The 17317-nt window shown below is 35.6% G+C and overlaps 2 protein-coding genes and 1 long non-coding RNA gene across 3 annotated transcripts; all 3 read right to left on the reverse strand.

The window, feature by feature from the left end:
- Positions 1-2262: 2262 nt before the first annotated feature.
- Positions 2263-4499, reverse strand: LOC138347651 (histone-lysine N-methyltransferase, H3 lysine-9 specific SUVH6-like). The gene is made up of 3 exons (XM_069295954.1): positions 3828-4499; positions 3251-3353; positions 2263-3086 (listed from the first exon to the last, which is right to left on the reverse strand). The coding sequence occupies exons 1-3, from the start codon at positions 4136-4138 to the stop codon at positions 2769-2771; spliced, it is 732 nt and encodes a 243-aa protein (XP_069152055.1). The 5' UTR covers positions 4139-4499; the 3' UTR covers positions 2263-2768.
- Positions 4500-7183: 2684 nt separating this feature from the next.
- Positions 7184-15276, reverse strand: LOC101245531 (uncharacterized). The gene is made up of 2 exons (XR_740539.3): positions 15095-15276; positions 7184-7862 (listed from the first exon to the last, which is right to left on the reverse strand). It is a non-coding gene; the product is annotated as an uncharacterized lncRNA (long non-coding RNA).
- On the reverse strand, positions 12413-15124 carry LOC109118697 (histone-lysine N-methyltransferase, H3 lysine-9 specific SUVH6-like). Its single transcript, XM_019212952.3, has one exon. The coding sequence runs from the start codon at positions 14913-14915 to the stop codon at positions 12471-12473; it is 2445 nt and encodes an 814-aa protein (XP_019068497.2). The 5' UTR covers positions 14916-15124; the 3' UTR covers positions 12413-12470.
- Positions 15277-17317: the final 2041 nt, after the last annotated feature.

A 17317-nucleotide genomic window follows, 5' to 3' on the forward strand; every position in this document is an offset into this window, starting at 1 on the left:
CAGGGGGTCTGGCGCTCTGAGAGGCGCAAAGCGCCATAGCATGACGAACAGAGGCTGTCCTCAGGAGCTTTATAATCCGTGGCTCACCAGATACTGACAAACAAACTCTGTCCTGAGGCGCTTTGGAAGTGCGACACCCCAGCATTTCCCCAACGGGTTTTTCGACATTCTTCTTCGTTTTACATCTTTAAACCTTCCCAAATTCCCAAAGATCCAACCAAAAACACTTATGATCCCTAATTAAACTATTACCCAATGATTGGGACTCAAAAACAATCCTAAAACATGAATTACAACTAACAGTGATCAACTACAATCCAATCAACAAGAACGTAAAACTTTCTTTTAAGAATACAACCTCTAACATGAGTTAATTCATGAACTTGACTAATTTGAATGAAATTGGTGTGTGGGTGAAGTAACCCAACACAAAAGATCCTACATACCTTGTTAGGATCACCCACGACGAAAATCCACGAAGCTTAACTTGGTGTTCTTGCGTATTCTTCTTGCTTCTCCTCTTTTTTCTTGCTTTCAAAACCCTAGTCTATTTTCTAAGTGTGTAAAATGAATGGGATCAGTTTAGACCCCAACATATTACTCTAAAACGAAATAATTAATTAACTTAAGAAAAATACCAGAATCCCTTACTGAATCCAGTTTGGATCTTTCCCTACTCAACATCCCATCTTTCGAAGGTCATATCTTACTCATACGACCTCGGAAATTTGCAAACTTGGCGTCGTTGGAAAGATTTTCCAACGATATTTACATCCATATAAATAACTCACCCAAATTCTTCCTGATATAGAAGTTATGACCTTTTTAAAATGACCAAAACTTACTTTTGAAATCAGGAAATTTTCCAGATTTCGTTACTTATTTCCAAATTTGATTTTTTTTTCTTGGTTTTCTTAGCTTAACCTTAGATTATTTATAATCTGAGATGTTACAACTTGTTGTCTCTCTACTATATTCTGCTTAATTGTAATGTAAAGTCGGTGACTCTAGAAATTCCAGAAAGAGAAAAATAAGAGTGGAAAGGGATGTACAAGCCTAAGCAAGCTAGATTATATCATCCCTCCGGACTAGTAAACTGGTAGAACAAGGTGGACAAGCCCAAACTTGTAATTGCTTGTTTATGTTACACAAGTGGAATAGCCGCGTGATCTGACCAATACACGGTGGTTGTGTGCTGATTCTAAACTTGATCTTTTTTTTAAGTATAAAGAATCTTTACGCGACTATTGACAGACCCCACTTAGGAGATTGGTGATTGCTTTTTGAGTTCAAGAGTGAGTCACATCATTCGGACTGCCATGGATTCTCTTTAGTCTATGTCCACCATTTTTGGACCTAGACCTTGTTTTTAGTTAATTAGATAGATTTGATTCTCGTTTCTAGTTTTGGTACATTGACTTTCTGATTCTAGGTTTATCTTCCGCACTGTTAGCTAGTTGTTAGACCATTGTTTAGTAATGGAACCTTACCTTTAGTTATTTAACTTGCTTCTGTAACTTAAATATCTTAGTTTTAAATTTCTTGATTTAGTCGGATGGTAGTAATGATTCTCCCACTGAGTAGTTAGTGTGGGTGCCAATCAAGGCGGTCTGGATCGTGACACTAGGGCATAGGTGTTCCCCACAAGATCTTAACACAGTATTCTTAATAATTGTAACTCTATCTTACTATATCATGCAAGGTATATAAGTTAGATATCCCTAAGTGATTGGTCCTCCAAGTAGGGTTTTTCACCACGTAACTTGATCTGTCTACGGGTGAATGCTTTATTAACGCTTACTCTTAACCCAAGATAAGCCTTCACACTATTTGGGTCAGGCTATTAGATAGCGGCAAAACACATCTAAATCTTCGGTGATTAATCTCTTTGTCATTTGTTACCTTCTTGGTCCCGCAAGTAGGAATGAGGTGAGTTATAACGTTGTGCACCACCAGAAAGTATTCTAACGAAAGAATTAATAATACATGCATCAACACAAATTTAGAATTACTTAATTATAGTCATGCGTTGTTAATTACTCATGGTTCACACAGCCCTAGTTGTGGATTTAGCTACTCATACTTGAGAATTCACAATTCATAATAGGGTTAATGAGATAACTCATGAACTTAAATTAAACTAGATGGATATTGTAATCTTGAATTGAAAATCAAATGCAAATATCATAAACAAAGCTTTGAGAATTTGTCCGAAATGTTTGCAAAATAATCTCAAAATAGTAAAAATAAAATATCCCAAAATGTCTAACAACCCAAAAATGAAAAATACAACTTAAATTTATAGAAACTAAATCTTAGTAAGAGAAAATAAATTGAAAATTTGTCTGAGCAGTTTCAATATAGAATTGGAGCTCCTCTTCTCTGATTCAATCGACGATCAACATCCACGATCCAACAGTCAGACTATGATCTGTTATTTGCACATGTGGTTCCACACTTTGGTCAAACTTCCTTGAACAATTGACCCATGGCTCCCACCTACGGCTCGTGAAGAGAATGATGGCTCGTGAGTGAGCTTGTAGGTTGCCAAATTCCTCCTGGTTCAACTATATTCAACTTCAACTGCTTCAAACCATTTCCTACAAAATTAGGCCAAAAACCACCATATCTAATAACAAAATTGCCTACGAAGCACACAAACTTCAAGTATAATGTATTAAAATACTGTAAACTCACGGTAGATGAAGTATTAACTTACTAATTTCTCCCGCTGCACTTATGAGAGCCACAACTACCCTTCTCTCTCTTCAAATGTCATTTGTATCATGTACATGGACAGTCCGGTGGTTGCAGTGATATGTAAGCTCTTCTAATGGATAAATACTTTTGGAAGAAAAAAACATTATGTGAGCTACTCTTTTATCACCATGGTCATACATGACATTTTGAGCATAAAGATTTGGCGAGCAACTATGATTGATAAATATACCAACATTTTCATATATCGTTGCATCAATAGTAAATCTATTTTCATCCTTTCTTTTAAAAGAATTAGACTCGACTTTACTACTTACAGCCTTCCTTTTGGGGATATATTCATTATAGTTGCCAACATCAAAGAAGTACTAGTCATAATCCGTTCCAGCTTGACTTCCTTGTGATCAAGCAATTCTCTCATATATTCACAAATAAAACTTTTGCGTGCAATATAATTTGATGAACTCAAAACTCATCCTTTCGATTTGGTTTTGAAAACCTCGAAATGAAACCCAAGACCACGTTGGCTAACCCTATTTTTGCAATTCGGAAGACATTTGCAATATAGACCACACTTATGAACAAGAGGTTTTGCTTCAAGAATAGAGCTTCTCCGGTTAAATGGAAACTCGCCTCTGCTCTTAGAAGCACAAGAGCACGGCTCAAAAGCCGAGCATCTACTTGGACAACTACAACCTAGAGGTCGAATGATATAATACCAAACGGGATACTGCATGTTAGTAATGTATGTGAAAGGTGGGGGTCTCTCGTTATCTATTTCATTAATAGCGAGGATTGGTATATTCTCCTTCCCTTAAGAGATATCATAGTCCATAACAAACTTTGACTGTGTAGTAGATTTTGTTGCCTTGTAAACATTTTCACAAATATGATTGAGATTGACAAACTAATTAAGTTCTGGTTGGCCAAGATTTCTCTGCAATTCAAACTTGAAACGTATTTTCCAGTTAAACCTCTTTCTTGCCAACACTTAGTCACAGTGTACAACCCATAGTAAATGTATTTTCGCTCGGTCTTTTCACCATTAACTCTTGGACAACCATAATAACCCTCACTGAATATCCCAAATCCATTTAGTTCTTCAAGGCAAGATTATCCCTTTCAAGCTTCTGATCTTCCACTCTCGCATAACAAATACTCTAGGTTTTCTTCCTTGACCTACATAAATGAACTTTTGAGAAGATATGGTTTCATTCTCGTATTGATCAGAATCAACATTGCTAGTTGCAACCTTTTTTATATTAATATTCACATAATCGATACCCCTAAAAAATATATGACGTAGTCCGACCATAGCAAGTTCTACCTTGAACTGGAATCGATCACCAATCTCAACTCCAGGAACATGGCCAAACGCCCACTCAGAATTTACCCACTTTTCCTGATTTCTCAAAATCATTGCATCCTTTATATTGATTATTCTTTTAGAGTGTCTTCCTTGTTTTTCTTCTTTCTTTTCTCGCAAAAGCTTAGTATCTTCATCAGCAAAAAGTTTGAGAGTCTCTATAACTTGTTTTCGTTTCTAAATATGCTCATATTCAGAATAGTGGGCAATTTAGATCTATTTATACTACGCCAACCGTTTGAAAACCATTAACATCTTGTATAAGCTGATGTAATTTTGGCAACATCCAACTTATGATTAATCAAGACATCATGATGTTGAACATTGTTTCCATTGTTTGGACGAACCGATGGAAGATAATTTTCTGGAAAATTGTTCATGCTATGAACTCTTAGGCACTTAAATATCGATAGAGATCTAGTACCAATTATCTGGTGAAGTTTCTTCGCTCGTAACTTCTTTCAAGTACTTAAGTCTACCGGCACAAACGACATCTACAAGTACATAAAATTCATCCTATAAGTTCAGTACAGAAAAGGGTCAAAAATACCCTTGAACTATCAGAAATAGCTCAAATACCCTTGAAGTATATTTCGGCTCAAATATACTCTTACCGTCAAATTATAGGGTCAAAAATACCCTTCTCATTAACAGAATCGGTTAAATGACACTTAGATGCCATGTGGATGTCACATGGCATTCCACATAAGCCAGTAGACTTTCACTCATGCCACGTAGACTAATAAACTTACCCCTAATTTTCTCCATTTTCCGTAGAATTTAGAAACGATTTAACTGAAGAACATAGAACTCCTTTTCCTCATTTCTCCATTTCCTTAGAACGATTTCACAAAATACATAAGTTCTTAGGGAAAGGGGTTTCATGTTCTTCAGTGAAATCGTTTCTAAATTCTAAGGGAAATAGAGAAAATTGGGGAAATTAGGAGTAAGTTTATTTTCTACGTGGCATGAGTGAAACTCTATTGGCTTATGTGGCATGTCATGTGGATACCACATGGCATCCAAGTGGCGTTTAACAGATCCTGTTAATGAGAAGGGTATTTTTAACCCTATAGTTTGAGGGAAAGAGTATATTTGAGCCGAAATATAGTTCAAGGGTATATTTGAGCTATTTCGAATAGTTCAAGGGTATTTTTGACCCTTTTTCGAATTCAGTATACATAGCAAACAGTTTTACAAAAACACTAAAACATTGCATGATTATAAACATTGACACGACAAGGCGTTATGAATGTTTGAATCAAACTGGAAAAAGGATGTTACATCAAAGAAAAAAAACATCATGAAACAAAAAGAAGTGAACTAACAGAGTCTACCTCATTGACTACACATTTTTCTTGTATCACTTGAGAAGAAGTGAATGCTGAAGGAGAATTACCTTCCCCTAACAATTCATAGAACACATATTGAGCAATTTTTTGACAGTATCTAAGCCAACTTATTTTTCAATATGCTATGTGCCCCTTCCTTTTTGTTATTTGCTTCCGGCAACTCATTGTTGACAAAATCAGCAGTTGCACTAACATGCGAAGAGAATGCTTGTTGTAGCATTTTCATAATTTCCATCAGCTCACTGATTGCAACAATTAATTTGTCAAATATCCTCAATAGGCAGTGACTTCCCTCGCAGCTGTTGTAGTTCCCAAAGCATCAATAATCATGCTTGACGTGGTGTTTGCACCTTCTAACAGTAACATTTGATCACGAAGAGGCAAATGGAAATTTTCAACCTGGTCGACTTGCTGTTCATCAAGCATTTGCTTTCGCAAATAAGGTATTGTAGCCTTTTTCTTTTGTTCACCAAGAAAATCTTTCGCTCTTTCAACCTCAAAGCAATATTTTATAAATAAAATTGCCTTATTTACAAGATCCTCAAGCATCATTCCATCTTTGATCCAACAGTGATCAAACTTACAAATTTGAAGTTTGAGATTAAATAGTTCAAACTAATCAGGAGTCAAGCTAACCTTGGCATCAGAAAAGATGTGACTACTCCTTTTTGAAATGGTTGTAACGGGATATCCTAATGACATTAACCCATAAAGAGTCGAATACAACTCGCAAAGATGATCTATAAGACAACAACTAAGCAGTCATCAACCCATTCAACAACTGAGTGACCATTAGACAACTGAAGGTGGTTAAGACCAGTCAGTAAAACACTACTGTACCATTTCTCATATTGGAGGTCATCATTCAGAACATCATAGACAAAGCTTACACCTATTGTTCGATTGCTGCAAGACCATTTGAGGTTCCCCAAACGTCCAAATACTGTTCTTGCACATTGACTTGTCACAAAAATATGCAATACTTGGTCAGCGGAGATTATAAACCCAGGCCAATTGCCACTTCGCAGAACACCTATTGTTCGATTGATTGCGACATCAGATCTATACCATAAATCAACAGGCCCCTCACCTATGGTATTTAGCTACTCCAACAACCCAAGCACAATAAAACTATTGTCTCCGTGATAGGAAGCAACTCTACTGTATGGCTGCCAGGACAAGTAGAAGTTGAAAAAATAAAAATACTGGATGAAGTCATATGCATCAATATACTTCTCTAATGCACCAGAAGAATTCAACCCCAACAGCATGGGTTAGCAGTTACGCAAGGATATTCAATATGTCTAATACTTGTAATATCGTTACACATGTCACAGAGGAATATGAGACGTACACACCAGGATCAAATAGAAGTTGTAGGTATTTAATCATATGGACCAATGTGATTCTATCCATAATCATACAGAGGGAGAAATGGTCTTGTGTATTGCATATCCAACATCAAGAATAAGAAGCTGAGAATCCAAATGTGATTTCACAGTATCAGAAATCTCAGTGTCATTATCATCGCAAGCTGACTCTAGCACAGAGGTCATAGTTTTATCATCTGAAATATCTGGAGTCCAATCGCATCTCCTTGAGCATACACTTGTTTTTTGCCTGTAGATCCTTCATCGATTTTTGCAGAACCTTCAACGATTCAGATTTCATAGAGGGTGATGAATTGATCATCAAGCATGGCAGAAGAGTAAAGAGGCATGGAGTAAGAACAATGAAAGCACCAATGTAATAAACTTATATTGTATTAAAATGGATAATTGGAATTACACGTACAACTATAAGAGTTCATCATTCTAATTCCTCCAAAACTAGTAACAAATCCTTCCAAGGGAACAAGTAGAAACAAAAAGGATGAAGGAAGGAAGGTTCCAGATTAGAAAGAAACTAAGAAACAAGAGACAAGTTCATAGCATAATCCTAATTGAGTATTTCCCTCTTCTATATATATGAATTTTCTCAGGGTCCCAAATGTAATTTGGCATCTCCTCACGTAGGTCCTCCAGCTAAGTTATATTCATAACACTGTTACTCTACTTGTTGCTGCAGATTCTCAAAAACAGAGTTCCAGCGAATATAAGAAATGTGACATTTGTTTCTTATAAGAGAAGCGACTCGCTTCATTCTTCACTGAGTTCTCTCTTAGTTTATCACTACTTCTCATAATTTGTAACAAGGCCTTAAGCTTTCCTTCATCTTTATACAACAAACGAAATCCATAATTCTTGGTGTTTTTCCATTTACCTTAGATGTATCCAATAAGGCAGCAAGTGGTACCAAGAAAAAATGAATCTCAGCTGACGGACAACGTAATGAACGGCTGTAGAGTACTTGGGCCGTATTCAAATGGTATTTTTGTTCAGGCTTTGGGAGCCACTTAGATCTAGCTGCCGCAGAGACGGTAATTGCTGCTATTCAAAACACAGGAAAGAAAAAGGGTAATTTGCCAAGATTGAAAGTGCAATTTGTAGAGGCTAAACACCTCTGCTTTTGATATATAGTCATAATATAAGAACAATTCAAATAATATAAAGTATTGCTAACATTTGTATTTCAAATAGTACTTAGTACTGAAAACCATATTTCCAAAAGCAGAAAAGAAGTATAATCTATCCAAAAAACTGAATCAAATCTAAATGGATCCTAAAACATCTATGATTGACTCAGTTTCACTAGAGTAGACATTTATACACCAAAAGCATAACAACAAAATAAACTTAAGCTTAACTTCCTGCAGGTTGTTGTTCCTATTCTCAAAACATCTCTCGTTTCTCTCCGTCCGTATAGTCCGCAAATACTAGCAGGGATCATCCTCCATCTTTCTCTGTTTGTAGCCCCAACTCCAACCATCTCCCAACCGAGTAGAGTCTCATCAATCTTGCTAGGCATACACCAAGATATGCCTCTGAGATTAAGGAAAATCTGCACATCTGCCCAGTAAAGTTGCAATGTAAGAAGAGATGTCTCACTGTCTCATTAGCCTTCCCACACAAGGAACATTTGTTGCATAGAGAGATTCCTCTCTTGGCCACATTATCTAATGTCAAAACTGCTTCATTGGCTAGTAGCCATTTAAAGCATGCCACTTTGTGTGGCACTTTGATCCTCCAGATTTGCTTCCAAGGCCATTTGAAGTCTTCAATGCCACCAGTACTTATCTGTTTGTATCCTTCTTTCACCTTGTAACTACCTTTCTTGTGCCCCTGCCACCATAAATAATCCTCGCCTGTTTGTATACCTTGAAAATTCTCCAAAACCTTGAACAATTCAAGTATCCTGGGAATTTCCCGGTCATTTAGATTTCTTCTGAAAATCAGATATTGTGTCCGCATTTCAGCGACAATCTTCTGTTGGTGTTGAGCCAGTGCAAAGATGTCAGGAAAACTATCTTTGAGGCTCATACCACCCAACCATTTATCAAACCAGAAACTGGTTTTTCTGCCATTTTGTACCTTGACAGTTGACTGATTACTGAAGAAGGGCCAAAATATTCGGATGGATTTCCAAAGGCTAACCCCATAGGGGGTATTTACCTCTTTGGTTACCCATTTATTTAGCTCCTCGTATTTGTTGTTGATCTCCCTATACCATTGGTCCCCCTGATGGTACCTCATAACCATTTCACCTTAAGAGCTTTGTTATGGTTTTTGAGATTCTTGATACCTAATCCACCTTACATCTTACTAATGGGGATGTTCTTCCACTTGACTAAGTGAAAGCCTTTTCTTTCCTTATTTCCTTGCCACAAGAAGTTTCTTCTAATTTTGTCCAACCTCTGAACTACTGGGGAATATGGAAGATAGATAGCATATATGTAGGGAGAGCATCCAGAACAGAGTTTATCAGTGTTAATCTACCTCCCAAGGAGAGGTATTATGATCTCCATCTGGCTAGTTTTGTTTTCACAATTTTTCATTATTGGGTTCCAAATGTCTATGGCTCCAGACTTTGCCCCCAAAGGCATGCCCAAGTGTACTGATGGCAGAATACCTACCACTCCTCCCAAGGTTTGTGAGAGGTGTTCCATATCCGGAACCCACATTAATTGGATACAAATGGCTTTTGTTCCAGCTTATATGTATACCATATATTGCTTCAAAGTAGACTAGTATAAGTCTCAAAATCAGCAATTGCTCTTCCTCAGCCCCACAAAATATTAGTGTATCATGAGCATATTGTAGGTGTGTGATCTCCATACTATTCCCAGCAACCTTACTGACTTCAAATCCCTGTCCAGTTGTCTTGGCTATCTTCAATATATTGTTAAGTCCCTCCATAGCTATGATGAAAAAGAAGGGTGATAAGGGATCCCCTTGCCTAACTCCTCTGTGTGCACTGAAAAAGCCTTCAAGAGACCCATTGATGAGTACTAAAACTTAACAGTTGAAATACAAAACTTGATCCAACCGATCCATCTGCTACCAAATCCCATTTGTCTGAGCATAATTAGAATGAAATCCCAATTCACATGGCCAAATGCTTTCTCAATATCTAGTTTGCATAGTATACACTGGGACACTCTAGAATCAATTGCTTCATTAGCAATAAGCACTGCTTCCATGATCTGTCTGCCTCTGATAAAAGCCTTGTTTGTCTACCTACTTATCCACAACTCCTTAAGTGCTTTTAAAAAATTAAGGGAGCATTGTCAATCCAAAAGGCATCACTAAGAACTCATTGTTGCCAGAACATGTTCTTAATGCGGTTTAGTGGATATCAGATGTGGCCATCCTGATTTGATGGTATCCAGACATGAGATACCATTGGGAACCCAAGTTCATCCAGAAGCTCTTCAATAATAGTTATCTTTGATAGTAATCTGATTCAGAGCCATGTAAAAGCTGTCCAAACTTCCAAAATACAGCAAGCCAAAACTCTAGTTAATTACAAAGAAAAATTGAGTTCAATGATCAACACCAAGAGCTAAGATGAACTAAAAAAATCCAGTTGATTAATTCACAACCATAAGCATACATGACAGAAAATGAAGAGAATCAACAAAATACCATTAAATGAACAATCATATCGTGTTGATTCAATGAAAAATTTACTTATGAATAGCAATGGCGAAAGAATCAAGTTGTTATTTAAGCTGTGTATGAGCGTTGATGTTTTGATGATTGAAAACAAATTTTGGACCTGATCCCCAGATGAAGCTGTGAGTTCCGTACAAGAAACTAAAGCTATCCAAAAGCCTGCAAAAACTGTTGTGGATGGTGCACGACTCCCACTGTACAACAACCCTTTAGCCAATGAGATTATTTTGTGTGTTTGTGCTCATCCTATAATATGTCTATTCTCCATTATCACACACAAGCTTTTTGAAATCAGAGTTTTCCTCAATCATAGTTATTCTCTTAAGAAAATATCACTCAACAACAACTGGAGGACCTGATAGAGTTGTCTATTCTTACTTGTTGGAGTGTATATTTTAGTGCTTAATCTTGTAAGATCTAATACTGGTCTATAAAGGAATTAGATCGTTGGAAGTCCTTGTTGAGTTTTCCGATTCCTGGCTAGAGTTAGCTATGTTAGATTATTGAAGTCTATATCAACTAGAGTTAGTTGGTGTAGTGGGAAACTAGTTGTTGCTTAGTGGAATTCTATATCAGCTAAGTTAGTTGGTGCAGTGGGCAACTGAGTTGTTGTTTGGTGCAGTGGAGTTGTTGTTAGTTTTATTCCCTGATCCTTGAGATCTGAGTTGGTGGCTAGAGGTAGCCTTGTTAAGGTCCTAAAGTCTAGGTCAGCTAGAGTTAGTTGGTTTAGTAGGCAACAAAGTTAGTGCTTAGTTCTTTACCGATAGTAGAGTCGCTACAGTAAGGGAGAAGGGATTAAAGAGTTCGTAATCTGAACTGTTGCTCCTTTTATAGTTAAATGGAGTTGGGTTTAAAATCCTGTGAGCATAGGTCATGGTTTTCTCCTGCCTTGAGCAAGGGGTTTCGACGTGAAACTGTTGTGTTTGTTTTACTTTGAGTTACTTAATTTCTTCATTTATATTCTGTCAGGGACCTGATTCATTGACTATTAGTGGACGCATATATTGTGAGTGTGCTTAGTATGAAGGAAAATATTTTCCAATTTTTTCATGTTTGGTTGGGACAAAAGTTTTGGAAAATGTTTTCCAAATCAACTCATTTTCCTCAAAATTAAAAAAAAAATGACTTCCCTTCAAAAATTAAGAAAAATATTTTCCAAAACTCTCCTCCAATTTAAAATTAAATTTTTTTTTGGAAAACATCAATTTTAGAAAAACATTTTCGATTTCAAAAAAAAATCACTCGATCCCTGACCCCCCCCCCCCCACCGGCCAGCCCCCCAACCCCACCCCCTCCCCAAAAAATTAATTTTGTTTTTAAAAATAATTTCAACTTTCAATTTTTATTTTTGAACTCCTACTCCACCCCCCGGCTCAGCCCCCCTACAACCCCCAAAAAAATAAATTTGATTTTTTAAAATTACAATCAACTTCAAATTTATTTTTTCACTCCTACCCCCTGCCCCCACCAACTACCCCCACCCCATCCCCACCACCACCCCAAAAAAATAATAATTTTGTTTTTAAAAAATATTTTCAAATTCATAAATTATTTTTTACTCTAGTAAGAATAAAAGATGTCTCTCAAAAACATTTTTCATTCATAAATTAAACGCTAAAAATCATTTCTGGAAAATATTATCTACTCATCCACCAAACATGAGAAAATAAGTTCAAAATCTACTTGTTTTCCATGAAAACATTTTCTAGGAAAACATTTTCCATGGAAAGCATTTTCCTCCATACCAAACACACCATGTATCACAAGTGTTGCAATCGTGTACAAATTTCACTACTTAGCTTGAGAGGAAAATAGACATTTGCTTTTAAGATAAATGATTCTTTTAAGGATTATGGTCCAGCCTGGCTGGTAAGTAAGCCTTATTTTAACAAGTCTAAAACGTAAATGACAAGTGCAAAGATTATAAAAATTATGCTTTAAACATCATCTCAAGAGGGATAGTATTACATGAGTAAAACTTTAGTACATTCTCCCCTCGCACTTCTGAGAGTCACATATACAGTTCTTTCTCTTCATATTACTATTTTTATCATAAACATGACCATAGTTGTAGTGATACGTAAACTCCTCGAATGGTGCTATACTCTTAGAAGCAAAAAACATTATATGAGGTACTCTCCTATCACCATGGTAATACATGACATTTTGAGCATAAAGGTTTGGTGAGCAACTATGGTTGATAAATCCTCCAACATTCCCATATCTAACTGCATCAAGGGCAAAGCCATCTTCATCCTTCCTCCCCAAAGAATCTGACTCAACTTTGAGGTTATTATTACGCATAGGATTCCTTTTTGGGATTTCTTCATCATAGTTGCCAACATCAAACAAGTACTCATCATTATCTATTCTACTTTCAGCTTCCTTTTCATCAAGCAACTCCCCAACATATTCACATATAAAACTTCCGGATGAGACACGATCTCGTGACCTCAAACCCCATCCTCTCGATTCTGTCTTGAAAACCTCCAAATGGTATCGAGGACCGTGTTGGCTAACTCTATTTTTGCAAGAAGGGGGACATTTGCATGACGGACCACACTCATAAACAAGAGGTTGTGCTCTAATAATAGAGCCTCTTGTGTTGAATGGAATCTCACCTCCGTTCCTAGAAGCACAAGAGCATTGCTCAGAATCGGAGCATCCACTTGTGCAATTGCAAACTTGAGGCTTAGAGATGTAATACCAATCTGGATACCGTATGCTGGTAATGTAAGTAAATGATGGGAGTCTCTCATCATCTATTGCATTGACAACACAAATTGGTATCTTCTCTTTTCCTTGCGAGACATCATTGTCCACAACAAACTCTGACTCCATAATCGATTTTGTTGCTTTGTTAACATGAAAATGATCTACCTTGCCTAAACTTGTGGGTCGTGACACTACTTCACGATTAAGTTTTGGTTGGCCAGGATTTCTCTTCAGTTCAAACTTGAAAACATATTTTCCAGTTGGAGCTATTTCTTCCCAACACTTGGTCACAGTGTAGAGCCCATCGTAAATGTATCTTATATCACTCTTTTCACCATTCACTCTTTTTCGACCACAAATAACTCTCACCGGACATCCCATGTCCATGGAGTTCTTCAAGGCAAGATTACCCCCTTTAAGCTTTTGATCTTCCACTCTCGCATTTATAGATACTTTTGGATTCCCGCCTTGACCTACATAAATGAACGTTTCAGAAGATATGGCCTCGTTATCGTACCGACCAGAATCAACAATGCTTGTTGCAACATATTTTCTGCCAATATTCACATAATTGATACCATTCATAAATTGGTGATGTAATCCGATCATAACAAGTTCTGCCCTGAACCGGAATCGATCCCCAATTTGAACTCCAGGAACATGCCCAAAAGTCCATTCACAATTTACCCACTTTTTCTGATTTTTCAAAGTCATTGCTGCCTCTATATGGATTTTTCTTTTGGATCGTCCTTCAGGATTCTCTGCTTTATCTTCTTGCAAAAGCTTAGTATATACGTCATCAAAAAGTTTCAGAGTCTCTCTAACTTGTTTTACTTCATGAATATGTTCATATTCAGTTGAGAATCCATGACCAGAAACACCACACATGACAGCAGAGTTCCTTGAATTTTCTTGAGGAACTCCGAGATCCATTTGCTTCTTCATGAACACAGATTCATATTGCTGCTCAGGACGTATGATGTCGGGCAATGGCTTGAAATCTTCTAAAATATCTGAGCACTTGTGTATGATCTCGCCCTCCTTGCCACCTTTCTTACCATCCTTGAGAGCTGATGTTAGTGAGTTCCACTCGGAGCATGTTAAAATGGAAATGTCATCATCATCTACCCAACTCCTGGACTCATCATCAGAAACTTCTTCGCGGTGTACGCTCTGGCATGTTTCCTTACTAGGCTCATCATTTTGACAGTCAATTAGATTTTCTTGTGAAACAATAGCAGGTCCATTTTCAATAGGCTCATCTTTTATAAACCAATCAAAAGTATCAGTTGACTGCTTTTGGACTTGATGATGTTGAGTAGATTCATCATATATAAGATTTTTTTCTTTCAATTTCAAAGGTTGGTTTCCAGTTGCCTCGAAATTACATGATTCAGCTGACTCGACTTCAGAACAACTGTTGTTATCAGCGTCAACAGAGCATTGAGTATCACTTCCATCCCTCTTTTGAGGGCCACAATTCTCAGGAAAACTCCTCCTAGAGTCTACTTTTACAAGCTTGGTATTAGATGGAAATTCCGGGTAGATCTTTCTGCTTCCATTGTTTTGACAAACAAATGGACCACAATTTTCAGGAAAATTGCGGGTAGCATGAATTTTTAGACGCTTAAATGTGGAGGGAGATTCAGTATCAACCATCAGACAAAGTTTCTTCTTGCCTAACATCTTTGTTTCCACTAACACAGACATCTACAATCTACAATTCATAAAGTATTGACAACTTAAAACCTTACTAGAAAAACAAATTTTACGTTACATGATTATTAACACTAAGCAAGACAATGCAATCGAACGAACTAAACAAGTTACACAGCTACAGATTAGGGCTAATAGAGAGCAGAAAAATTAGTGCAATAGAAACAACTTACTTGAAGTGCTTCATAACATCAAAACCCTTTAGTATGGAACGGTATGACAATGAGGTCCTATTTATACAATAAGAGCCGTCTGGAATTGATTCCTATTCAAATTCGGTTTTCTTTAAATTTATTTAAACTTACCATAATTACTTATCCTAATTTTGGTATAATTCTTAAGTCACCCAAACTCTTTTTCGCCTCTTTTCATCTTTTTTAAATTTTCAGATTAAACGTAACTAATATCCACTTATGGTGGACAGAAAGAATTACACTATCAGCTCATTTTTAGAAATATTTATTTTTTTTAATTTTGATTATCATATTTTCATATTTAAAGATTAATAATTCTTTTAGCTTTGCTTTTTCTTTTTTTTTAAAACATTCTCTATAAATTTAAGATTTTTGTTGGAATAAAATTCAAATATTTTTATACTATGAGTATTACTTAAATAAATTGGAATACATATGAAGGTATATGGATCAAAGTTTATTTTCGATTAATTTTTGTATTTTGGATAAGATGAACTAAGAAGAGAATCGGAAAAAAAAAACTAAGAAGAGAATCGTTGAAGCAATGGAAGCATCTATTCAAAAAAAAATCATGTTAGAAAGAAGACTTAATAAGTCATGAATAATGTTTTTTATGAAATCAATTAGTCTAGATTTTAAAAAGAAAAAAAAAATAAAAAGTCATCATTGATGATTGTCTCAAATTGCTTTAATGGTGCTGATGGGGAATGAGGTAAAAATACTGAAGACAAGAAAACATGTGCAAAAGATTTGCTCATTTTTTGACAACCAAGATGTCTGAATATGTTCTCGCAGGGCCGGAAGGAGCGCACGCCAAGTTAGATAGAGCAAAGGGGGGTCCTGTCAAGTCGGCCCGCTAACGCCTTATCTTCCTATTTATAAGCCACAGCCTACTTCGACGTTTCCAATTTGCCATAGAGGGACTGCTTCCTGCGTCTGCGAAATCCTAAATATACTCATATAATTAATTTAGAGATTAAGTTATCATATAAAACTTTTTATTATTTTTTAAATATTAATAATAAGTAATACATTTTAAAAAATAAATATTTCTAAAAAAGAGCTAATGATGTAAAAAAATTTATCCACTGTCAGTGGTTATAAGTTAATCTATTTTCCTATTATACATTTTTGGTTTCCAAAGGAATACAAGAGCAATAAGTATAATAATGATTTGCTCCAACTTATTTGTTTATAAGGTCTATTTTTTCTTTCATACAAATTTAAAAAAGAAATTTGACTCGAATTTTATGACAAAAATTATTTTTGCTCAAAGCATCTTATATTTATATATAAGATGTGTAATGTAATCATGTAGACTATATACCCTAATGCAAGCATCATTAGATTTTCAATATAACTTTAGTTTATAATTTTATTATTAATACAATAAGCAGAAGTAAAATTTTCAATAATTCTATCAATAAATCAATAATAAAGAAAAATATTATTATTTAATATTTATGAAGGATAAAGTAGTACATTTGTCTCAATGAATTATCGATTTACCCAATAATCCATCACTAAAACTCGATAACGAATCGATAACCCAATAATTTTTTTTATAAATCCATTAAAAGTATGTTAACTCAATAATACAGTAATATTATTTTCGGTTCAATTTGTTGATTAGTTTGATTTTTGCACACTCCTAGCAATATGTCTTTTTTTTTTTGTATGAGATAAGGTTAATATGTATCTCTGAATTTTAATTGGTATCTCAACGAAGTGAAATAGATATTATGGTCACAACTAAAATGATACAAGCAAGAAAAGTTGAAATTGAGAAAGTTCTAATTGGTAAAGACTTGTAAATGCATGAATGATCGAGTAATGGTCATCCATGATGCAATTAAAAAGTAATAAACATGATTTTATTCAATTTGAAAAAACTTGATGATTGTGATTATGTATAGGATGTTACTTGAAAAATGCTAAAGTGTGAAGCGTACTTTTTTTTATGACTATGAAATTGTAATTTGAAAAAATGCACATTAAAGGGTTAGTGTGTTAGTTAAAAAATAATTTGTAATTTTATTAAGCTAAGTTGGTGTTAAATTTTTTGGGCATGTGTTTATCATTGATAAGGAACAAGGATAAAGTGATAGTAGGAAAACTCTGGCAGTCGGTATAGGTTAAGAACCATAGGGGGAAATGGGTATTTTTGTATGATAGTGAGAGAGTGACATGAATAATATTTCA

The sequence above is a fragment of the Solanum lycopersicum genome, chromosome 3, assembly GCF_036512215.1.
Source record: "Solanum lycopersicum chromosome 3, SLM_r2.1".
Taxonomy (NCBI): Eukaryota; Viridiplantae; Streptophyta; class Magnoliopsida; order Solanales; family Solanaceae; genus Solanum; species Solanum lycopersicum.